At 32.0% G+C, this 26,104-nt stretch overlaps 2 protein-coding genes across 2 annotated transcripts; one reads left to right on the top strand and one right to left on the bottom strand.

Moving 5' to 3' along the window:
* The first annotated feature begins 1,157 nt into the window (after positions 1-1,157).
* LOC112706131 (transcription initiation factor IIF subunit alpha) lies at positions 1,158-5,622 on the top strand. The gene is made up of 9 exons (XM_025757271.3): positions 1,158-1,520; positions 1,756-1,914; positions 2,088-2,233; positions 2,396-2,757; positions 3,302-3,417; positions 3,514-3,648; positions 3,889-4,104; positions 4,505-4,723; positions 5,157-5,622. Exons 1-9 carry the CDS (start codon positions 1,350-1,352, stop codon positions 5,247-5,249), a joined length of 1,617 nt encoding a protein of 538 aa, XP_025613056.1. The 5' UTR covers positions 1,158-1,349; the 3' UTR covers positions 5,250-5,622.
* Positions 5,623-9,240: 3,618 nt separating this feature from the next.
* On the bottom strand, positions 9,241-11,582 carry LOC112706139 (alkaline ceramidase). The gene is made up of 3 exons (XM_025757285.2): positions 11,311-11,582; positions 10,518-10,840; positions 9,241-10,043 (listed from the first exon to the last, which is right to left on the bottom strand). Exons 2-3 carry the CDS (start codon positions 10,766-10,768, stop codon positions 9,530-9,532), a joined length of 765 nt encoding a protein of 254 aa, XP_025613070.1. The 5' UTR covers positions 10,769-10,840; positions 11,311-11,582; the 3' UTR covers positions 9,241-9,529.
* Between the last annotated feature and the right edge of the window lie 14,522 nt (positions 11,583-26,104).

The following is a 26,104-nucleotide window of genomic DNA, read 5'->3' as shown; positions in this document are numbered from 1 at the left end:
AACTAAAAACCTCTTTTCTATCTCTTCTTCTTCTTCCTTCTTCCTTACTTCATCAATGGCGGATTCTACTACCACCCTTTACACAACTACTGAACCTTATTTCCCATTCACCTCAAAGATCCACCATCCAAAACTCTTCCAACCCCTTACACAACTCCCTCTCTACTTGTTCTTCTTCTTCAATATATTTTCTTTCAACACATACAGAAATAGTCTCAACCTACAATTTTTTCTCTTATTTTTCTTGTCTTGTGAGGTGCTTTACCGTTGTCTGATACCATTATTCTTTGTCTCATTTGTCACCATTTATTTCTTTCTCAATTGCTGATAGCTCTTTGCTCTTCGCCACCTATAGAATTCTGCTGCCACATGAAATTTTTTGTATTTTGCTGTCTGCACCCTCTCCCTTACCACCATTTTTTTCCTATTCTTCACCACCAATAGAACCCTAATACTATTGAGGTCAGGTGCGTCATCATCCTAATTGATTTAATCTTCCACAATTTTTTCTTATTTTCTCTTTAATTTTATTCAATTGGTTGATGCTATGGTTTGGCTCACAATGTCAGGGACTTGTGAAGGAAAGAATGGGAGAACAACATGAAACAGTAATCATGTAAGGGGTTAGAAGGGTTTTAGATGGTGAGGGTTGGAAGGATTTTGGATCGTGAATTCTTGAGGTGAATGAGAATGAGGTTTAGTAGCTGTGTAAGGGGTGGCAGTGAAATTCACCATTAATAAAGAAAGAAAGAAGAAACAAGAAGAAGAAAATGAAGAAAATGAAGAGAATCAAGAGATAAAGAGAAATTTTTAGTTCTTGTAACTTTTTAGAGATAACACTTGACACGGTTACCTGATATGTCAGCGGATAATCATTTGTCATCCAATAGCAAGAATTGATTTGTCCATTTTTTTTAATGGAAAAGATTTAATTAAGGTTTAAAAATAATTAAAGTTCGCTATATCTCACGGAAAAAAGATCGGGGTTTAATAGAATATTTACTCTAAAATAAATTTATCTAAAATACAAACATTTTGGGTATTGACAACCGAATTGATGATTTAATTATTTAAAGGCCCAATTAATGTGCAAGCCCAAGCCCAGATGGGTTCGTAACCTCGCAGTGCTATAAAATGCCAAGCCTATTGAGTGAATGCTCAAATCTGAGGAAAAATCGGGAGATGAATTCAGTGTCGTCCCGTCGTCGTAGATATTATTACATACATAACATTACAAATCGGTGGTGCGCGCCGCTGAGTTAAAATCTTAGAAGATGCGCACCAAAAATTGCTATTGAATTTATTGCTATTAAAATCTTAGCGTTTTGGATTGATTGATTACCGGGAAAATGTCGATGGACCTGCAACTGAAGGCGTCGTGCGGTGGATGTGGATCAACCACCGACCTTTACGGAAGCAATTGCAAGCACATGACTCTCTGTTTGACCTGCGGCAAGACCATGGCTGAGAAAAAGGCCAAATGCATCGATTGTGGCGCCACCATCACTCGCTTGATTCGAGTTCGATTTCAATTCCGATGTCTCCGTTCATTCATTCATTTTTCCCTTCCCGGATTTCTACTGTTTTTCCACCTAATAATTCATACTTGGTTCTTCGATGGCATAGCATTCTAATTTCTTTCGCTTCATTGCAAGCATTACGACACTTGCATATACAAACTAACATTTTTACTCTTTCGTTATTGTTATTTGCTGATTAACGAAAGCATATGGTCAATGGTGTTGTTTGTGGCAGGAATATAATGTTCGTGCAAGCTCAACCACTGACAAAAATTACTTCATTGGAAGATTCGTGACTGGGTTGCCTAATTTCTCTAAGAAGAAAAGTGCTGAAAACAAGTGGTCCCTGCAGAAGGATGGACTGCAGAACCGCCAAATTACTGACGCTTTGCGGGTATTGAATCATATCCATCCTTCCATGTGCAAATTGATGATATGGGATTGAAAGTGATATTCCCCTTATCTAATATTTTTCGTTGAAGCTTGACATGTTAGCATTGTATTTTGCTTTCACCATGGAAATCCCAGATGTTTATTTCCTGCATATTTGCTTATTGTATGTCATAGGAGAAGTACAAGAACAAGCCTTGGCTGTTGGAGGATGAAACGGGTCAGTCCCAATACCAGGGTAATCTTGAAGGTGCACAATCAGCTACATATTACCTTCTCATGATGGAAAGGAAGGAGTTTGTCGCCATTCCTGCTTGTTCTTGGTATGCTTGTTCTTTTCAGAATAAGGGTGGTGTTCCTCTCTGAGAATTTTCCCGTGGTTTTAGTTTTATTTTTCTTTTTATTGCGCTTACCAGTCAAATCAAAGGAAGAAGGCAGATGTATAATAATGCATATTTATTCTCTCTCCGTAAAAAAATCTTTAGGTACAACTTTAACAAGGTTGCACAGTATAAGCAATTGACTCTGGAGGAAGCAGAAGAGAAAATTAAGAATAGAAAGAAAACTGCAGATGGATATGAAAGATGGATGATGAAAGCTGCAAATAATGGACCTGCTGTATTTGGTGAACGTGCAAAATTTGAAGAGAAGGAGAGCACTGCCGGGAAAGGCCGCAAAAAGGGTGGTGATGATGATGAGGGTCATGTCTCTGATAAGGGAGAGGAGGACGAAGAGGAGGAGGCAACAAGGAAGCATAGACTTGGACTTGATAAAAGAGATGGCGATGATGATGAAGAAGGTCCAAGGGGAGGTGACCTTGATCAGGATGATGATGATATTGAGAAGGGTAAGTTAATTTTTCTGATGAAAATGCTACAAAGCAGTTATTTTAGATTACACATCAATTCTCCTTTATGTGAAGTTTTATTCATCATTTTCAGTTGATTGCTTCAGTGTTTTTATACGCGTATTCCTGGTGGAGGATATAGCCTAGAGAGTCAAATCGAAGAGCAAATTGGATGCTAAGTGAATCAAATATTGGGAGTTGACTGCCTTAGATGTTGTTGATGGTTATAACTACAGAACTTTTATATGAAGGAAAAAAAATGGAGTTTAGCTAGAGAAAGAGAACATTGTCAACACCAGTGTAGTGTACTTTTAATATTAACCATGACTAGTCATTGCGACTATTAACCTGGTGGGCTTAGGTAGTCTATTTTCTCATTAGTATCCTTTGCTTATTGGTTGCATTCAATTCAAGTAATTACTTTTAATTTGGCCTACAGATGGCCTTTTTTTTTACTTAATTTTATTTGAAGTTATTAATCTTGTTGAAATCTTCATGTATATGCTTATGCTTCTTGCTAATCATACGTATGCACATCTTTTAGGTGATGATTGGGAACACGAAGAGATTTTCACTGATGATGATGAAGCTGTTGGCAATGATCCCGAGGAAAGGGAAGATTTGGCTCCTGAAGTTCCTGCTCCTCCTGAAATCAAGCAGGTAAATTTCAATTATTTTGCAACCCATTTTTAGGAATTAACCCTCTTGGTACTCACCCTTGGTTTATTATGAAACTACACTAATATATTATTTTAGGATGAGGAGGATGAGGATGAAGATAATGAAGATGGAGGTGGTCTGAGTAAATCTGGGAAAGAGCTGAAGATGTTGCTTGGACGAGCTGGTGGCATGAATGAATCTGATGCCGAGGATGATGACGATGACGAAGATGTATGGTTATTCTTTTTCATTTTCTTCATTTATGTTTTTTTCACTTCTCTATTATTTTGTTAGCTGCAACTATAATTGTTCCATTATTCTTTTTACTTCCAATTACATGGAAGATATATATAGCTCGGTACAAACTACAATATCTTTTGGTGAGGCACAACTTTTTGCAGTTGCACGATGATTCGATGAATTAGACGTGAGCATTTTTCATCCATTAATTGGTCATTTTATTTCATCTAGGAGGATGACGATGCTAGCATCCCTGCTGCATTTGCTCCAAAGCAGAAGGATGCACCTAAGGAAGAGCCAGCTGACAATAGTCCGTTAAAACCTGCAGCATCAGGAACTGCTCGGGGAACTCCCTCTACTTCTAAGTCTTCAAAGGGGAAGAGGAAATTAAATGAGGATTCAAAAGCATCTAATAGTGCACAACCAAAGAAAGTTAAAACAGAAAACGTATGCCATTGCTTGTCTGTGTTTGGTTGATTATTAAGGCCCTTCATTATAGTAGTTTCTCTTTTATTCTCAGACAAAAGAAGACTTTGGCTATATAACCACTACTTACGAAGACAAACATCTTTAATGGTTCAGCATCACATTATTTTATGATGGTTTAAAATTAATACACATACTACATTATCTTTTCATAAAACTTAGCTGCATAAATAGGCTCTTGAAATGCAGAATTGACGAATTAACTTGGCCTTAGTTTCTTTTGATGCATTCAAACGTGATATAGCTTTTGCTTAAAAGGGTCCTATTTTTTAAGACTTAATACTTTAGTTTGAAAGTTCATTATGGGGGATTGTATGCAAGAGTTACTGAAATCCTCATTGTCCCCTTCCCATTCAATTAGGAAACAAAACCAACTGTGAAAGAAGAAAATGGGTCTGCATCCAAAAGTAACGGTCCTTCAGAGGGTACATCACCAGCACCATCATCAAAGGCAGGGTCTTCTTCTGCAGCTTCTGGACCCGTGAGTGAGGAAGAAATCAGAGCTGTTTTAATGCAAAAGACTCCAGTAACCACACAAGTTCTCGTAGCCAAATTCAAAGGAAGACTAAAAACTTCTGAGGTAAGCTTTATCAACCATTTTCTGCTTTAGCCTTCTTAAGATGCTTTTGTTTGCTTAGCCATTCTTATAATTTTTAACCAATGTCTTTATACTGTATCCCCTGTTAGAATGTGTTGTAAATTGAAGCCCAAGTTGATTTTATATCTGTGGAAGGGTGCAACTTGTTTCTCAGATTCTTAGAAATGTTCTGCATCACTTCATTTAATTTGTGACCAGTTAGCGTCAGAATAAAGTAATGCCATTTGAAATTTTATGGTATAATTTGGGTGGGGAATGTATCTTGTTCCATCAGCTGGATATAATCTGGGTCATGTAGTAAGGATAAGAATGATTACTCTTAGCCTGGAGATCACCTAAGGGGTACAATTGATTTATTTTAAAGTTAATGTTGCGAAGGTTGAATATACACCATGTGCTTCTTTTGTATGTGCAGGAGAAAACGGCTTTTGCGGACCTCCTGAGGAAAATGTGTAAGATACCGAAGGGTAATGGAGGATCCCGTTATGTTATTTTAAGAGATAAATGACAAAATTGACAATGGGATGAAAAGAAGCTATTACAACCATAGCGCCATTGTTCCAAAAGCGTTGACAAATTTTATATTGTTATCGTTTGCGGTTTTTAGCCCTCAAAACCCCAGAAAACAGGGAGAGGCAGCTGTTCTAATTTTTGTTGTTAATTGTTTTTGAGACACTATATATGACACATATCATTGAGGTTATTCAGTGTGTAATTCATTGTACATCAATATTGCACATGCGCTATTCATGAACTGTTTTATTAAAAACAGATGACAGGAGGAAGCAATGACGCTATTTCTTTCTGCTCAGGATGCAGCTGTTTATAATTGTGATGTAATCTGCGTAAAAAGTTATGACATATTTTTAGTTTTTAACCCAGTAACGAGTTCTCAGCTTGAGGATGATGGACTAATGGTCTAACCATTTAAGTAGCCTATCTCAAATTTCGAATATTTTTATTGTTTTTTTGTTGGCGTCAACTCAAAATTCGATCTCATTCGATCGCTTTCCATGTACTCACTTCGAAGTACAGTGTCTTTTGAAGAAAAAAATGAAAATAAATAAAAGCTGATGAGAAAAAAAAGACACACCCACACACACACATCATGTATTATTAAGTGATTGATTAAATGATTATTCTTATCTATTTATTCAAGTCATGAGAATCTTGTAGTAGTAAGTAATCAGTATTCTACAACTTCCTTGTAAGTTATACGCATAAGTCACACTGTACAAGTAACTTACCTTTATAAAATGAAATAAATCACAATCTTAGCTTAGGGTATTTGCCATGGCGCGTTGCCTCTTGTTCTCAATTACTTAGCATGAAATAGGATTATTTTGACGAAGCATGCACGCAGGTAAAGATTTATTCTATGTTACACTACTCAAATAGCAACGAAGAAGAAATTAAAGTGCTTCAGACATGCACTCTTGGAAGACATAAGGATTTATATTAACACTTTGTTTGGTTTAGAAGAATTTGAAAGGAAATAAAATGAAGGAGAAGAAAATGGATGAAAAATGTAAAAGTACATGTGGAGCCCATATTAAAATTTTCTCTTCAAGATTGAGAAGAAAACTTAGATTGGAGTGGAAAATGGGTAAAATTACAAATTTGTCGTTATAACATTGGTATATTATAATTAATGAAGGGTATTAATATATTTTCATTTAGGTATGATTTTCTCTCTTCTTATTTTTCCTTTCATTCAAACAAAAGAAAATTTTTTTTCTATTTTTTTTCTTTCTATTTAATTAACTTTTCTTTCTATTTTTTTTCCTCTCATTTTCTTTCTACCCATTTTCTTTCCATCCATTTTTCGTTTTGCATCCAAACAAAGTGTAAGAGTGTGATTGGAATGCATCAAAGAAAGAAAAAAAAATTCTATTTCCGTTAAAAAGTGAATTCTTATTTTATTTCAAATTTAAATTCATGATTTGAAACAATTGATTGCATGAATGAAATGAATTTTGTGTTCTTTACTATTTTATTCTTGTGTTTTTTTTATTTGTCTTTTCTTATTTGTTTATTAAGAATAATTTTGATATTTCAATCTTTAGTAATAGTACTTTCTTTGGTCTAATTTATTTGAACATTAATTTGAGAATTAAATTTCTTTTGAGAATTAAAAATGACATTTTTATTGTAGGATTTAACTAATTTGTGTCTTAAAGACACATTTTAAAAATATAATAATAAAATTTTTTTAATACTTTTGATGTATTCAATGCATTGAAAATGTAAAAAAAAAAATTAATTGCTGAAATAATTTTTATAAAACATCTCTTTTTATAGTATGCTTAACCTAAGTCCTTATAGCACAAGTTAGTAAAACTCTTTATTTATTGTATTCCAAACCAAAGAAAATAATTCTTTTCTTGAAGAATCCTATTCTCAAGGAGTCCCAAACACACCCTTAGGAGTCATTGACAGATGTGAGAAATTCGAGAAGAGACAAAGACACGAGGAAGAGTTTCCACAGCGAGTCTAACAGGCTCCTCCGTTGAGTCAAATAGATTTGCTACAAAATTTGGTGATGCGAACGAGTCTTCAGTAATGCAATCAGTATCCTCTAATGAGCTTAATGAAGCTTGTTTGCAAGCAGGCTCATCTGGGTTGTAAAATATGACAACGTGAGGAAGCTTAAAGCTCACCCTCTTCTGTTTCTTGCAGCTTAAGCTTCTCACAATCGATGACTCTTCGTTTTCTTGATGATGCTGCTTCATGGTTCTGTCCAAGTATAAACTGTCTTGAGCTTCACTTATCAAAGATCTACGGAGTTGAGATTGATTGAAGCATGGGTGCACCTTTTTCTTAGAATGCTTATTAGAGCTAGGAGAAGAAGCTTTCATCCAATCTTCAACCTTCTTCTCACTCTTAGCTGCCTCAACATCCATATCTTTTTTACTTCTCACATAATCTGACAATGATGATCCTCTTCCGTCTGTCACAGCAACTGAGTTAGATTTTTCAGCCGATGTTGGGTGGCGCAGAGTGCAGAGGCAACCACCCATTAGTATGAGGATGAGAAATGAGTTAAAGAGTATAGTCTTAGGAGAATAACATCATCAATCATAAGGAAATTGAGTCCGCTTATTCAGTTCAGTATCTTTAGCGGGTTATATATAGGACTTGTTTAGGGATATTTTTTTAAAAGATTTTTTATAAAAATAAAAATAATTTTATGTATGAATATTTTATGTAAAAATTTTTTTATTTATCAATTACGTTGGATAAAATAAGATAAAAGTATTTTTTATTCATTTATTATGTGAAAAATATATTTTTTTTAAGAAAAAAATCTTTTAAAAAAAAGATATAAATTATAATTTTTCAAAAAAGATATTTTTTATTTTTCTAGTAATTTTACTTTTACTATTAAAAATTTACCAAAAATATTAAAACAAAATTTATTAATTTTTTATCGATTTAAAGATCTCCAAATAAGTACATAGAGAAATTCTGAGACGGAGAAAACTAGATACTAGAGCCAAGAAATCAAATGAATCTTTCTGGCAACATGGCGGCTTGGTTATTGTCGTTGTTTGTGTTTTTCTAAGTACTACTTAGCTCTAGTTATCAACAAAATACTCATACGATTTGCTTATATAAGAATTTGACTTCATATCCATATAATTTAAAATTTTACTTTTAGTATTTTGGATGATATGAGGATAACAATGTTACTCTCGATTCTTTATCATCAACGCTTCAAAGAACGCATAGAACAAGAATTTTGACAGGACAAAATCTGGTGGTAATATTGATGGGATCAAAATCACATAATTACCAGCTAAAACAAAAAAAGAAAAAAGAAGAAAAAATTCACAAAATAGCTTAACTAGTTGACAATCAGCTGAAATTAACCTTGAAACTTGCAACTGAATAGTAAATACAACTATGCTTTACAAAAGATAAAAAGGGGAGCCGGGAGGGGGAGGGTGGAGGAAAGAGAGGGTAATCCCTTTTTTGAATTTCTTTTAATTATGCATAATTGCATTGCAACAAAACTGCAATTCAGTGTGTGTGCAGCAAATATTCAGTATTCCGTCCAAAAATATAATACAATATAATATATAATTGAATTCAGATTCTGGGAAAGTTTGAACTCAATTCACCAACATAAATTCAGGTCAGGCCCAGCACTTTCATTCCATAAACTAGAAAAGTATTAAGCGCGAGTGTTAGACTGAAAAGAAATATACATTTCAATAGCACAAAACACAAATCTCAGGTCCCAATTAGCTCGTAGATCATTACAGCAAGGGTAGCCCTGGCGAGAGGCATAAACACAAGCAAAATCGAGCCCCAAAAAAGACAACTTAGCATCAAATATCAGAAGTGCCAACTTTCTTGAAAGAAAAAATCTGTGAAAGCAACAGCAAGCTGTATATGGCATTTATGAGCGCTTCAAAAAAGTTGGTAATAATAATCTAATATGACGCTTATCACACACCTGATACGGTTACACAAGACACCAAACAGTGTTAAAATTTGACTCAACTTGCGAGCCCAACAACATGCGGCACTGCAAAACTATCTTTTTGGTTGTCATAAAATTTTAGAGCTATCAAAGGTCCAGGCACAAAATAGTATCCGTAAGATAAATATGGTACATGTCCTACTTCTAGAAAGAAATATGTAAATACTCAATCAACATTGTAGCCGATCTAAACCAGAAAAGAGAAAATAACCTAAGATATCATAAACCGTTTTTGCTAACAACTTATCTGGCAAAATATAATGACAGAGAAGCTTCCCTTCTTCTGCTACAAGTTTCTCTCACTGTCCTTTTGGTTTCTCAATCTTCACATAGGGTAAAACACCCATAAAATATACAATTTTTGGAGACCACCCACGCTGTTGAGCACGGCAAAACATCAAGAATGTGTTTGCAAAGTACAAACTGAAACCCATGAAAGCATGCCACAAAGCGTGACCCTGTGGGTTAATAGGCCAACTGGATATCTCCTTGCAGAAGAAACGATCACAGAACCAAAATATACTGCCCAATACAAGATTGGCTATAAATAGCTTTGCAAGCCGCTTGGCAGCAACATCTTGAGTGTAAATGTAATACTTGTACATTCTTGGAATGCAGAGGAGACAGAGTACGACATAGTGCATTTTGAAGCCGACACTAAAACGGAAAACTGAATGTGCAATGGCAAAAACAACACCGTATAGAAAGAGGAAGGTGGGCATCGTACTGCGATAATGCCAATCTGGAGAGTGGAGAATGTACATGTACAGCAGCACCTCCCATACCATAGGAGTTTCATCACTTTGCTGTTGCCTAAATTAAAGTACAACATCTGAAAAATAAATAGTCATCCAAAACAGACAGACAATGAAATAATGATGGCCAACCTACCCATTTGTATAAGGGATGGACACCATAGCATCCTAGTACTATTTATTCAGCAGAAGAAAAATGTTATTGAGGATTATTAATTCTCAGGGACTGCATAAATGCTGATATACTTATTATGCATAAAAGAAAAAGTAGTTTTTATGCAGGTAAAACCATAGCCATCTTGATGGTGTAGAGCAAGAGAACAAATTCTATACTTCTGATTAAATATATCCCCATGAAAATATGTGGCTAGGGATGATGACATATCTCTTGAAAATGCTCTACTTTTCAAATTTTCAATATGGAAATTCTAGATAACAAAAATGTACAATACCAAGAAAACTGGAACAAAATGGAAATTAAAGAAGCAAACATAAAAAAATTAGTAAACACAGGACAGAAATTAAAACTTACACATTTTGCAGTGTCGCATGGTACGACATACTTCCAATGGCAAGTATCATATTGGATACATGAAGAATGCTAAATCTTTTCTCGAATCGCTGTCTAACAGCATTTATAAGACCAATCAGAGCCAAAAGGATTGTCGGAATGTTGGAGATAGTATTATAAAATTCTGCAATGTAAGGTAAATATACATAGTTCTTTTCACAACACTCTGTAGTGGATGTGACTGGACCCCAGAAGCTTGAAGTTTCCACCATTCTCCTCTACAGCCTGATGACACCTCTTTCTTATAAGTATATTTCAGCTGCAGAGAGCCAAAACAAACAGTCCTACAAAACATGTGGCAACACATCAAACTCCAATAAACCATACAAGCAGCAGCCATGGATTTCTGATACCAGCTCCAAGTGTGAGTAAAACAAGAATAATGGTATCGGGCGTATAGGATCTATATAAGAATCACTATCTTGCGAGTTACAACAATAACCAGGTAGCTAGAGAATCGAGAAAGGAACCGCAATACTCCACATAATGATTAATGAACCGAAAGTTGAAAATAGCTAATTAAAATGTGGATGTTCGATTAATATTACAAACGTACACACCTTAATTAACACACTTGACTATAGTAGTAAAACCGGAAGTTAAAAAATAATTATAAAAAAAAAAAGAAATCACAGCAATCGACGAAACTATGAATGGATCCACAATGTTTTGATCCAACAGTGAAGTTAAGCAATCGTTTCAATTCAACCAAAGTAAATAGGAGGTAGCAGAAGGAGAAGAAAGAAGAACCTACCTCAAATGAATCTGAATCTGAATCTGAGGAACAGAAGGAGGTATGCTGTGTGCGAATGAGAACACAAACGCAACTCAAACGAAACGCGCCCACTCAAATCACAATTTCGCAACCCATAAATTTCTAATTCCAATTTCCAACCACGCCACAATCCACAACCCTGGACTACGCCTAATGCCTATGGTATATGGACTGTAATAGAAACAACGAAACGGCACACTCTGCATGTCGTATTTGGCAAACAGGCCAGAACAACAAGTTAATTCCAAATCGGGTCGGTAATTGCTAATAATACTCATATATTTGTGGCCCAATGTCATACGAGGCCTCAAATTTTCAATTCCGGTCCAAGTCTTTTCTGTACGTGTGGATCGTGGATGTTAGTTTTAGGATTAAGTAGACACATAATTAGAATTTAAGTTGACAGATTGTACTTGACCAAAAAAAAAAAAAAGTTGACAGATTGTGATTCAGAAATTTGTTAGTTAAAAGAGTGGTAGTTATTACAGTTAGATCGTTATGACAAGTCAGCATGACTAATTATGAGTTAGTTGAGGTTATTGGCCAGCTGGCTTAAGCTAAGAGAAGTTAGTTAGAGTTGGTTAATCATAGCTATAGCCTCTATATAAAAAGAAAAATAATAAGGAATATCAGAATTTATTGATTTTTACTATCATTTGACTATCAACTCAATTTTTTTAATATAATTTTTTTAATTTAGTAATTTAATAATATATTTTATTCCATATTTTTAAATATTAATGGTTAACTAACGACAAAAAATAATAAATTATGATTCTCTAACATTCTCATTCTTCGTATAAAAAAACATGTGTAACAATGCATGATTTTTCATATTTCGCAATTCAAATCAAAGAGCTTTATCTCCCACACTCAGCATCTCTCTCTTTCTTCTTTCTTCTTTCTTCGATTTAAATGAGTCTGGTACATAATTTTATCAATTTAATTTATTGGACATTAACGGAAAAGAAAAAATAAAAAATTAGGAGGCATATGGAGTGATGGATGGAGGCGCCTGATTGAGGGTTTAAGGCAGCTCAATAATTTGAATTCCATGGACCCCTTCTGTGGACCTTCTAATCAGTTTCTCTCTTTGCATTCTTGTACATGTTTTTAACTCACAAGCCAAAATTTCTTACCTGCCTCTGCCAACAGTTATTATTAGCATTGTTTTTGTCTCTTTCTCACTCATCAATCACTATACCTATGATCATTTGCTACCATAGGATGATTATCGGGACCTTTATTCTACTTTGGACTTTGGAGGATGAATGAGGCAAATGAATCAATGGAAAACAGGTGATGGCCAATGTCCATGTGGTAACCATAGTAAAAGTTTCGTAATGCAATACTCTGATGTTTATTAAAAGGAGAATATGTAATAACATTTTTAGTGTAAACAAATAGAAAATTAATTAATATTAGTTTAAATGTGAAAAAAAGCCTAATATTACATCATATACTAACCATGCAGATTGGAGAACCTAACCTCCATTTTTACATCCATTGGAGTTTTTTGTTAATATCCTTCATTTGCCGCCTTTCCTTTTGTTTTGGATTTAGGACAGGGCCAATGTGGTGTCAATATGCAAATGTGAATGGAGACAGGAGTGCGTTGTGGTTAAGAATTTCTATACCTATAATAGTATAATGCAATAACACCTTTAAAGCTTTACAACTTATACAAGCTAATGGTATCTTTTCTGGTACATCTACTTTTAAATTCGGTCGGAAAGGTTTGTTTAGATAAGGGGCATGTAGAGACTAAATTTTTAAAGTGGTTCTCAAGATTATTGTGTATTAATTTAATTTTTGAGACTTTAATTATATTAATTTGGACTCTTAAATTAAATTTCAGATTATATACAAGTCGTAAATTAAATTTCAGATGTGAGTCAGCAGTCAAAAAGCTGATGTGACAATGTCACATGGGATGAATAGTACAACGCTATTTTAATCTTTAGCGCGTTTTGAAAGTAAAACATCGCCATTTAACTATGTAGAGGAGTGAAAAGGTTGCTTTATGAGAGGAATGATTGTTAGAATTTGGTTGAATTAGTCCCACATTGCTTAGGATAGCAAATAGAGTGGGTGGCATAGGCTATAAATATGATGCTAAGTTCTCCATTTGTTTTTTGCACCAGTCGAAAACACTTTAAGCTTGTATCTGATTTTTCTTTTCCTCTGTACTTTTTTATTAGAGAGTGTTGTGAGGTGTAGTTAGATATTTGCTTTGAGAGAGTGTGGGTGTACTGGGGTGCCGATGTTAGAGAGAAAGAAGTCTATGTGTTGTAACAATTTTCACATAGTGATATTCTCTAGTTGTCATTTGACAACGGCTGTGGTTTTTTCTCCGGTAATTGGAGTTTCCACGTTAAATTCTTGTGTTGTGATTGTGTCTATTTTATTTCTCTGTCAGAGGTGTTTTCTCAAGGGGGAATGGTGTCTTATTCCCAACAAGTGGTATCAGAGCTTCGGTTCGGTGGGATTTATTCTTAGTATGCTCTGTGGTTGCAGCCTAGTCTGACCTTCCACATCAGAAAAGAATTTTGTCCTGTGGCTTGAGGTTGACCTTTGGTTGCTGTTGTTGTTGCTGGAAGGCAGTGTGACACTGTGAGAGTGCAGTTTGGAAAGGTTCTGGCTAAGGAAAGACCTGGTATTTAAGTGTGTCCATTGTGACCCACCTCTCTTTCCTGGGGACCCTTCCTAGTGCACGGTCTACAGTTGAGTTATACTATTCCAGTATACGGTTGCAACAATGTCAGGATATTCAAGTGCTGTGAAGCTTGAAATAGAGAAATTTGATGGAAGAATCAATTTTGGCTTGTGGCAAATACAAGTCAAGGATGTGTTGATACAATCAGGTTTGCACAAGGCGTTGAAGACAAGAAGTATCTTCATGGTATTACCGCACTGCCATAGATAAGAATAAGTTGTGGCAATCGGGACCACAATTGCACACGGGCATTGGTTGGCGTTGAGATGCAAGGTGTGTGGCGGAGTTAGGTCGATGGCTGAAGAACTTCCAGGAAAAGCCAATTTGGAAGTTGCACCATGAATTTTCAGCAAGGTTTCGATCTGTACCAAGGTAAAATGCTTGGAGTGGTCTAATTCCAAGTGAGTATACTTTCATGGTGGAGTATGATAGTTCTCTGAACTATGATTGTCGGTATAGACAATGGCAGCAAAGAATTGTCGGTGTTGACAATGGAAGCTGAAGATGTGTGACTATTTCAACCAAGGTGGAGATTGTTAGAATTTGGTTGAATTAGTCCCACATTACTTACGATAGCAAATGGAGTGGGTGGCCTAGGCTATAAATATGAGGTTAAGTTCTCCATTTGTTTTTTGCACCAGTCGGAAACACTTTAAGCTTGTATCTGATTTTTTTTTCCTCTGTACTCTTTGATTAGAGAGTGTTGTGAGGTGTAGTTAGATATTTGTTTTGAGAGAGTGTGGGTGTACTGGGGTGCCGGTGTTAGAGAGAAAGAAGTCTATGTGTTGTAACAATTTTCACATAGTGATATTCTCTGGTTTTCATTTGACAACGGCCGTGGTTTTTTCTCCGGTAATTGGAGTTTCCACGTTAAATTCTTGTGTTGTGATTGTGTCTATTTTATTTCTCTGTCAAAGGTATTTTCTCAAGGGAAAATGGTGTCTTATTCCCAACAATGATCACTTACAATATTTTTTTCTTCTTTTTTCACCAACATCAATAGTGCATCTCCTCCATTAGAACAGACAATAACGGTAGTTTAGAGCAATCTACCATCGCGATTTCTTACGTTTCTTCCCACGACTCTTAAAGACAATGACCATCGAGAGCTACTGAAGCAAAGGATAAGAAGCATTTTCGAGCAAAATTAAAATGATAAGCATATATGTAACAGATGGGTTGTGAGGACTTACAACAAAAATGATAGCATGACCAAAGTTAGCAAGGTGGTTAAAAAAATTGCCAATGGATCGTTGTTAGTGTAGATGTGCTGGAACTAAGTACCCATGACATTCAACATGGTGAGCCTGCCAATCTTGATCGCTTTTGGTCTCAATTCCTTGATTTTTTTGGAGGTCAGTACCCCATCCAAGAAGGTCAAACCAGAGGCCACTGGGTTAATCAATATTGGTGCTAGTGAACTTCTTGTTTGGAAAAGAGGATCGGTGTTGCTATTAACAATGACTGCTCTAAACTTCCTGCAACGTGGCTTCCACTTCTTATCATGGTGATGACTATTTCTAAAGACAACAATAATTAATTCAAGATAGTTATTGTTGTTGATTAAAAAATTAAATTGAAATAGCAATTTAATATTTTTATACTCATAAAATATTATTTATTTATTTTTTTAGTATTCTTTATTTCCAATGATCATATTAATATAATTTAATTCAATAAAATTATTTCTCTTCATCTAATTGAATAAAAATTTTATATTATCTAAAAATTTTAGGATTTCTCAACCTCAAGATCATCCATGTTAAATTATTAAAAAAATATAACTGAGAGCACAAAAGTGTCTCTTCATTCGAGAGCATGATTGAGATCAGAGAGCATGGCTCTTGTGGTTCTTTGATCTTCGTCAACCAAAACCTTCTGTATCCCTGATAGGGCTGAATCACAACTTCACTGTGGGAAAAGAGCTACAGAGACGAGTTTGATGTGTTGGAGACCAAAATCCTGAAGTCATTATTTATATTTGAGTGTGACACTTATTAAATCCTAAAACTCAAATAAAATAGTATCTATGATTTTAATCTCATTTATCCAAATCAAAAGTAATAATGTCTTATTTAATTTAATATTTATGACAATAAATGAGATCATCATTATATAAGTCATTTAATGTGAAATTACTTAATTTACAATTATAATTAATATATGCATTGTCTATAAATATATTGAGAAATAATAATTTTCTAAAAATCTTCAACTTGAACTATACATATATATTTTCCTGAGATAATCACATCTTATAAATTTTATGCGTACATCTGAATGTTATTTCCCTGATTACTTTGATAATCTGGTCTGTCTCATATATTAGTTACGAAATTATCATAACTTTTATCACATTAGTGTTCCAACGAAATCACGATGATCGCTATACTAAAATACTCAACCACATAGATCAAATTTGGATGAGAAAATTCAAAAATTACATGCAAGAATGATCTCATGCATGCCTATTTTCAACTGGTCCAACTTGAATATAAGATTTATTTTATTTGGTGACAGACTCAAAGAAACTGCAACGGTAACGCCCGGGCTTCTAGCGACGACAACTAAGTGGTGAGTCTGTGGAAGAAGAAGAGAATAATTTAACATACTCACAATGAGTGTGTGTGTGTGTGTGTGACACAGAGAGAGTAAAAAATTTACCTAGAGAACAGGGACTCGGCAGGAGAAAGGTGGCGATGGACTCAACAACGACAGTAACAGAATAAGCAGCGATGTCGACATGAGCTGTGAAGGAAGATAGGAGCTGTGAAGGGTAGGCAGCAATGCGCTCAGCAACAACGATGACGGAGCTATGAGATTTTTTGTGAAGAAGGCGAGAAGAAGAAGACTCCGGGTGAGAATAACTGGGTTTCTCTTGCATGGCTATAGAGTATCGACTGAAACTATGAATCACTGAATCTGTGATGTGAGGCAAATCCTAATTTCTAAAACGTGTTTATATGTATATATCTAGAACGGGTACATTCTAAACACGACCGTGCCCTGTCCTAAGCAAAATCTGCCCTGACTCGGGTCAAATTATTACCCTCCCCAATCGGGTATGGATGGGTATGCTACCCGCGTATTCGGGTACTCCTGTCAAGTCTAACCACTTATTGATACTTTATTTATTAATGGTTTACCGCTAGCTAATGGATTGTTACACACACAAGGCGAGATTCTAACTCATAATAGTTGTTTAAGCTGACGAATGAGATGATCACTCAACAAACTCAAATTGATTAAGATAAATACTAATTATTTTTAATATGAAAAATCCTGAGAGTTTGATTTTAATTTTAACTTTATAAAATATTTATAATAATAATAATTACTATATATATTTTATTTAATTTTTTAACATACACTAATATTATTAAAATTTTAGTCTCTATCTTAAAAAATTATAATTTTATGTATTTTCAAAAATTTTAATTTCAGTATTTAATCATTAAATATAATACTAAATCATAATCATTCAATCTCAGTCCTAGATTTATAAAATAAATACTACCTAAGAGAACAATTCTTGATCCTTCTAATTTGTCCTTTTAAATAATTCTCTTTATTTTGTAAATTTCTTAAAAGATTTCCGAGTAAGTAGGTAAATAAATATTATTTTATGGTTTTTCATTCACGGTTAAATAAGACAATGAGATAGTCATAGAATTAACAACATAGGAAAAAAAATCAACCAGCAACGCTACGGATTTTTTGTTTTAATAAATAAAATAAATATAATAATTATTGAATTAAATAATTTTAAAATTTATTATCAAAATTTTTTACTTTCTCTTATCTTATTTACACTGTGAATGAAATAATTTTATATGTATTTTATTTACAGTGTAAACGAGATACAGTAAAATAATTTTCTAACAGTTATAAAAAAATGTATAATCCTTGGTATTCTTTACATTCATTTCATATCTTCTCCTGTCCCGTCTTTCTCACAAAAAGAAGGTAACAATAGCCAGTAATAACGTATACATAGTTACATATGTTTACCCCAATTGTTGTATGAAAAATGACAACAGTAGAGTAATATTTGAGTATGAGAATCTGATTCTGTTGCACACTCAGCGTGTGAGTTTGTTATGCAAATGTGGTGGTGTCAAGCATGGTACTAACCTCATCGAATCATAACCTATCGATCGATACTCTCCCACCCAAGATCCTGGCCTTATGCTGATATCTGCTCTGCTGGTTCAACCAACCTGACACCAATCAAAAGAATAAAAGCAGTTCATTATGAAAAAGGTCGAAAGAAGTTACAAATTGATAACTAAATAAAGACATAAACCGTTGTTACCTTGCATCCATAGGATACATGTAGAACGCTCTCTTCGGTGGACACCACTGAAGAAATCTCTAGTATATCCAGGACATCAACAGTGGAGTGCAGCCAGCGATATCCGTGACGCCTCAGTGTGCTGCCGAGCACAATGACTGGTACGTTCATGCCAGCACGGCCGAGCCTCAAGACAACACTCGACACCGCCCAAAGTCCTCAAGAAGTGGGAGCCAACGCAGGTGGACCAAGTTGTTTGACTTGTCCCTCATCAGATATCTTCCTATCACTAACATGATGTAGCATCTAGCATACTGTCGGAGGGTCTCTGGGTCGTCCGTAGGGGGCATCTGGCGGACACGATCCTGAAGCCATACGAACTTCAGTGTGAACGACTCCTTCCTCTACGCCGCCTGCTATAGAACCACCGGAGGCCTGACACCCAGTAGCCACTCCACCAACTACCACGTCTCTGTCTGGTACCACCTACCAAAGTCACGAAAACGCCCCCAACAGGGTCCCGTGGGCGCGTAGTCCTAGGTGGTACTCCACATCTTACAGGGTGACAGTGACCTCACCCCACGAAAGATGAAACATGTGGGTCTCCGGACACCATCGCTCCATGAATGCCGTAATCAGGGCATTGTCGAATGTGAAATCCCTGAGAGGCACCGTGTCGCCGAATCCAGCTTCCCTCAGATACGGGACGATGGCATCGGGTGGAGGAAGGGTATGACTCACTCGGCAGGGCGGTAGAAGACGAGGCATCTGAAAAAAAAAATATATGTTCACAATTATCAATATGTAATTTTAAAACTTTTATTGGTTCTTTTAAGTTTAACGGTCTTTATAATATCACTAAATTTTTAAATAGGTTTCTATATTTTTTTTATTAAATTCCTACACTATTTTTAGTTTTGTAATTAAATTTTTTCAGTATAAGAAAAATTAAAGTTAAATAAATAATTTTTTATAAATTATAGATATTTATAATTAAGAACATAATTAGATATTTAGTTACATGTTTTTGAAAAAAATATTATTCTGTTAGTTTTAATATATTTGATATAAAAAAATCTAATTATAAAATTAAAAGTAGTATAATAACTAAATTAAAAAATATAAAAAAACTAATTGTAAATTTCACGAAACTAAAAGAAATAAAATAGAGTTCCAAACTAATAATTATGTAGTAACAACCTAACACAAGTGAAATAAAAGAGAGTTCCAAATTTCTACCAGTGACTTATTCCTAACTATACAAACTATATTCTAGTTCTTGACGACTACCCTAATAACCATGGCTACATACACACATATATCTATATGGAATTGCATAAAATTTAACATAACAGAACTAACTGCAAAGTCGGCTGCCCCGGCGTAATGCGAAGTCTCGTTCAGCCTATTGATGCCTCTGTCGTTACCAGCTGCGCACGCCATCATCGTATTTATTGATTATATGGTCAAAAAGGGATAAAAGAGAGGATAAAGTGGTTGAAAAGTTTAAACTGGTGCCCGATCAAACGTTGTAAATAAGTTATATATATAGCTATCGTCCTCTCTTATCTCATTGACACTATGAACGAGATAAGATTCTATGTATCTCGTTTACAGTGTAAACAAAATATACACGTATCATATCCAATGTCTTATCTCATTTATAATGTAAATGAGATGAGATAGGATGACAGATTTCAATAATAAAATTTAAAATTATTTAATTTAATAATTATTACATTTATTTTATTTATTAAAATAAAAAATCCACAAAACTACACAATGAAAGAAAAACACAGTTCTACCCTCCAATCAAGCAAACAAAAAACAAAAATATTTGATAATAAAAAAATAAGCAGCTAAAAATTATCAAAATTTATTATTTTTAATTTTATTTAATACATTCTATAATAAATAAATATTAAATGAAATAAATTTATATTGATTTTTTTATTTTTTTAATATTACCCAAAAAAAATACAAAACATATAACAAGTAGGTAAATAAATAATGTTATTAGTCCAATTAATATTATATAAGATTATCATCAATTAATTATAGCATATGTGACAATTTTTTGTGTAGTGTTTCTTTATTTATTTATAGCGAGCTAATTCACTAAATGTAATTTATTACACTTATGTCTAATTATTTATTTCTTATTTTATATTAAGAATTTAATTAACATATGTTCTAAAGATACATGATAAAATTATTATTATTATTATTATTATTATTATTATTATTATTATTATTATTATTATTATTATTATTTAAACTTTTTTAAATAAATACAAAATAAATGTATTGAAAATTTAAATATTTTGTATTTTTAAAAAAAAACTTTTTCGATTAGTAATTTTAATATGTATTCTTAGAGAATAAAATAGTTGAATTCTTAAATTAATTAATTATTTTATAATTACTAACATGACAATCTTTTGAGTTTTGATCTTGATTTATTTAGCCTAATTTATTAAGTATAATCAATTACAATTATGGCTAGTAATCTTTCTTATTTTACGTTAACTTAATTAATTATTTTAAATTACGTTTATTTTTAGAATTTGTGTGCATGTGTGAGTGTATGTGTTGATTTGATACATTATTACTTTAATAATAAAATAAGATTCATATGCTATACAAATGTTATATACTATCTATGATTTTAATTTTGTGCTACATTTATACTTTTTATTATTTGCTTTAATTTAAATTTCTTAATATCTTCTCCCCAAGAAAACCGTTAAATATCATTGAATTGACCATTGAACATTAGCAGCAGATTTATCGATAGATTTGATAATTAATTTTTTGGATAAAAAAATTATTGTCGAATTCAATTTTTTGATGGTAAATTTGTCGATAATATTTTAAAAAAAATAGTGCGATTATTATCGTCGAAATTACTATCAAATAAATTCGTCGGTAAAGCTCAATTAATAGAACATCACATTTTGATTACGCGTAATATATCACCGTCGAATTTATTCGCCGATAAATTTGTTCTAAATTGAAATAACACACCCTCTTTTCTCATTTTGAAAAACAGACTCTCTCTCTCTCTCTAACTTCCTCTCTCTCTTCAGTCTCACTTTTCACAGCGTCGAAACACTCCCATTTCTCCAGCGCCGAATTTTCTCTCCCTATCTCAATCTCTCACAGCGACGAAATTCTTCCCTCTTCTCTGCCGGCGATGTTGCCCCATAGCACCCTGACCTGTGTTTCACGGTGACGCAACCCTTTCCTTTCCCTCCCTTATTCTCGAAGTGCTTCTCTCTCTGTCCTCCTCCACGGCGCCACGCACCAGCAACTGTCATCGTCTTTCACACATCAATAGTAGCTGTCGTTGACTGTCCTCCATGCACAGTAGCAACACACACCGAACATGTCGTCTTCCATGCACAGTAAGACCTCCCTCTATTCTGTCATCCTCAAGAATAGAGCCTCTGTGTCGAGTTAGTTCCTGATTGTTTTGTTGATTATTGTTCTTCTATTTTTTCACTTATGGCTTCAGCTATTTTTTTGAAATTGTTAGTGATGGTTTAGATTTTTTTTAATTCTGTTTTGATGATTTTGTATTTAAAATTTTGTTTATAAATGATTTTTAATTCTGTTTTGATGATTTTGTGTTTTTAAGTTTTGTATTTATTATTCTGATTTTTAATTCTGTTTTTATGATTCTATTTTCAAATCCTGTGATAATTTTGCAGTTTGATATCAGTTCAAGTAAGAACATTGGTGTCACAGAAGGAGCAACAAGACCTGGTGTTGCTCTTGTGAATGAATCTGCAAGTATAAAATCCCTAACTACATTGTTCTGATTTCTATTTTAGTGTTGTTTGAGTTAATTATTTTCTGAGTTAATTAGTTAATTATTATTAATTCTCTAAGTTAATATTAACTTGTTTATTTTTTGAGTTAATTATTGACTTATTGTTGTTAAATTTTTAATTTATTATCATCTGAATTAATTAGTGTTGTATTTTTTAGCTTATTAGTTTAAAAATTATTGAATTTAAAATTATATATTTAATTTTTAAACACATTTTTTAAATTTTTTAAAATTTAAGTTTACCGAAAAAAATCCAACAGTAAAAATTACTGGAAATTTTTTTTATAGTAATTAATATCGAATAAAAAAAATCTAACAACTGTCGAATTTATTCTGACACTAAATCTAGCAGTAAATATATTACCGACGAATTTTTTTAATAAATTTGTGGATAAATCTGACGATATCCAACAAATTTTTTGTAATACATTTTAATTATGCATTATTAGATGTTCTCTTATGCAATATGGACATATCATTGATGTTAATGGTTGTAGAGGAACATTAAAAAAATAGTAATCTTAAAGAAACAAAAAAACAGCTAAAACTTATCTTATTTAGTATTTATTAATTATTATAATAATTAATAAATACTAAATAAGACAAATTTTAACTGTTTTTGACTAATATTTTTTTGTTATCAAACATTTTCGAAAAAAAAGGAGATCAAGATAATCAAAGCTAAACCATTATTAATTAAAGAGAGCCATAAGGAAAATAACAAAATGTTATAAGAGGGTTCATATACTAATTTGATTTTGGATTAAAATAAAACACATTCTTATATAGATGAAAAATTAAAATATATCAAGATTTATGAAAAAAAAATAAATCTGATAATTATTTATTTAGCTAATTAGCATTCAATTTTCAATATTGTTTCAGATATGATAATAAATAAATGACTAAATTGAATAATATAAATTATGTTATAAATTATTATATTAATATCAAATGAATTTAACTTAAGTAGTTTGATATTTATCCTAATTAAATCAAATAATTGATATAATAAACAAATTGTAATTAATTTGGTTTAATAAGATCATGTATTTCATATTTTTAAGAGTTAAGATGCTTTTTCAAAATTAAGATTCTCTTAACCTCACATATTAATAAATATTTAAATTTACTCTTATATATATGTATATTATAATTTTTAGGAATTTTAAAATTTGTTCTACTAAACAAAATTATTATTTCTTAGCTTGTGTTTATTGAAAATTATTTTTAATTTAATTTATTAAATATAGATGCTACAATTTTTATTTGAGTGCAACAACAATGATGTTTTAGCATAATAAAATATTATGTAATTAAAATACCACACATTTCCCTGTCCTCTTCAAATAAATAATTAAAATAAAATAGTCTTAATTTTTCGTACAAAGTATAATAAAATAAAATATATGAATCAAATAAGTATAAATATGAAAATTATAAACCTTTATTAATAATCTCCTTATACAAAATTGTCATTTATAAGACTATATGTATTAACAATCCAAATAAATTACTGACCTTCTATTGTTATAATTCTTAACAATCCAAATAAAACAATACCTTACAACTTACTTCATGATTTATTTTAAAGTAATTACTAACATTCTATTTTTTTAATTATTTTTTGTTTTATTTATCATTATTTTTAATCAATTATATTAATATGAAAAAAAATTAAATTAAATATGATATTACTTTTATCATTATTATTTTTTTTTGTTCTTCATCCTTTATATTGTTTGATTAAATTTTTTGTTATTTTGACTTTTAAACTTAGTTCTATTTCTTCGCATCTCATCATAAACATATTATTACTGTCATTTACAGGTAACCTTTCTTTCATATTATTTCCTATTTATTTTTTCTTCTCTGCATGTGTTTACTTATTATTGTTATTATTATTATTATTATTTTTTGCTCTTGCAATTGTTAAGTAAATTAAAAGGATATCTTTTTTTTGCATTTTATTTTAGTTTTATGATAATCACTAAGTCATCATAAATATTATACTATGTTCTATTTTAATCACCAAAAAAAATACTATGTTCTATTTTTAATTAATTTTTCTAGGCATATATTCTCAACTTACTAACTGTTTGCAATTATAAAATATATATCAAATATGCATAGTAATGTAAATTATAAATTTTTTTAATGAGAAAATTAAAATGATAAAAAAAATGAAAAAGATTCTATCAAAAGAGTTTTGAAACATAAAGTTTAATTTAAAATAGAGTAAAACAATATTGTCTTTTTTTTTTTTACAGAAAATAATACTAGATTAAACATAAGTTAATTCCAAATTAAAAAGTTATGTTAATGAGTCTAAGTAATATACTGTATTTAATTTGTATATTAATATAATTGATTAAAAATAACAATAAATAAAAAAATTAATTAAAAAAATAAAATATTAGTAATTATTTTAAAATAAATAATGAAGTAAGCTCTAAGGTATTGTTTTATTTGGATTGTTAAGAATTATAACAATAAAAGTCAGTAAAATTTTAAAGTAAACAATTAATTAAGTTTTATGATATTAATTTATTTGAATTGTTAATATATATAGTCTTATAAATGATAACTTTGTATAAAAAGATAGTTAATAAAGTTTTATAATCTCTATATTTATACCTATTTGACTCATATATTTTATTCATTATACTTTGTACAAAAGATTAAAACTATTTTATTTTAATTATTTATTTGAAGAGGATAGTGAAATGTGTTATATGATATTTTAATTACATAATATTTTATTATGCTAATGATCGTTTTGCACTTAAATAAAAATTGTAGTATCTATATTTAACAAATTAAACCAAAAATAATTTTTAATGAGCACAAACTAAGAAATAATAATTTGTTTGGTAAAACAAATTTTAAAATTCATAATGATCATAATAGACATAACTATAAAGTAAATTAAATATTTATTAATATGTGAGGTTAAGATTTTTATTTTAATAATTAGCACACGTTAATTTTAGAAAAATATTATAACTTTTAAAAGTATGCAACACATACACATGATTTTATAAATTAAATTAATTATAATTTGTCTATTATATCAATCATTTGATTTAATTAGGATAAATATCAAACTACTTAAATTAAATTCATTTGATATTAATATAATAATTTATAACATAATTTATATTATTTAATTTAGTCATTTATTTAATATCATATCTGAAATAATATCAAGAACTGAATGCCAATTAGGTAAATAAATATTTATCAGATTTATTTCTTTAGTAAAATTTTGAGATATTTTAATTTAAGAAAAGAACAAATAGATTTTTAACTTTTTGTTCCGCGAACATTTTCGTCTCTAACTATTTAAAAATATTTTTAAATTCCTCACATTTTTAAAACTTGAACAGGCTATTCCCTCTATGTAAATGCTTTCGGACCCAAAAAAAAAGTCTAACATAACTCCCGTTCTAATGATCTGCCATTACGGGTGCATATATGGCATATGAGGGAGAATGACTGTTTTTTGTCCAATTTTTAAAACTACCATTCCACTCAAGATGAAATTCACCTAAGATGAAATTCACCGCAATCTTCTTCGACTGCTTGAAAAGCTCGGGCGGGATTGCTCCGGTCAGCTCATTAGTGTTGAGATCCAACCAAATCAACCTGTGGCAGTCGCCCAGCTCCGGTGGAATGTTGCTAGAGAATGAGTTGTTGCTCAGCTTCAAGGTCGCCAAATTCGAAAGCTTTCCAATTTAGGAGAATCTCTCGTGAGCCCCTGTTATTCGAAAGGGAAATCCAATTCAACTGCATGCAGTTGCTTAAACTGGCAGGATGCTTCCTGTTAGCTCATTGAAGTCCAAAATCAAATTCTGCAGCGTCTTTATGTTACCCAGCTCCTGCGAAATCTCACCGATGAGCTGATTCAGTCAGATAGTTGAAGCTT

Source organism: Arachis hypogaea, chromosome 1, assembly GCF_003086295.3.
Source record: "Arachis hypogaea cultivar Tifrunner chromosome 1, arahy.Tifrunner.gnm2.J5K5, whole genome shotgun sequence".
Taxonomy (NCBI): domain Eukaryota; kingdom Viridiplantae; phylum Streptophyta; class Magnoliopsida; order Fabales; family Fabaceae; genus Arachis; species Arachis hypogaea.
Note: the sequence above shows the minus strand (reverse complement) of the source record. Positions and strands in the feature narration are given on the sequence as shown.

Coding starts and splice junctions, on each gene's coding strand:
- LOC112706131 (XM_025757271.3), top strand. CDS start 1,350: ATGTCGATGGACCTGCAACTGAAGGCGTCGTGCGGTGGATGTGGATCA. Junction 2,234..2,395: donor GCCATTCCTGCTTGTTCTTG/GTATGCTTGTTC, acceptor AAAAATCTTTAG/GTACAACTTTAACAAGGTTG. Junction 3,649..3,888: donor ATGATGACGATGACGAAGAT/GTATGGTTATTC, acceptor TATTTCATCTAG/GAGGATGACGATGCTAGCAT.
- LOC112706139 (XM_025757285.2), bottom strand. CDS start 10,768: ATGGTGGAAACTTCAAGCTTCTGGGGTCCAGTCACATCCACTACAGAG. Junction 10,044..10,517: donor CATGCGACACTGCAAAATGT/GTAAGTTTTAAT, acceptor ACTTTAATTTAG/GCAACAGCAAAGTGATGAAA.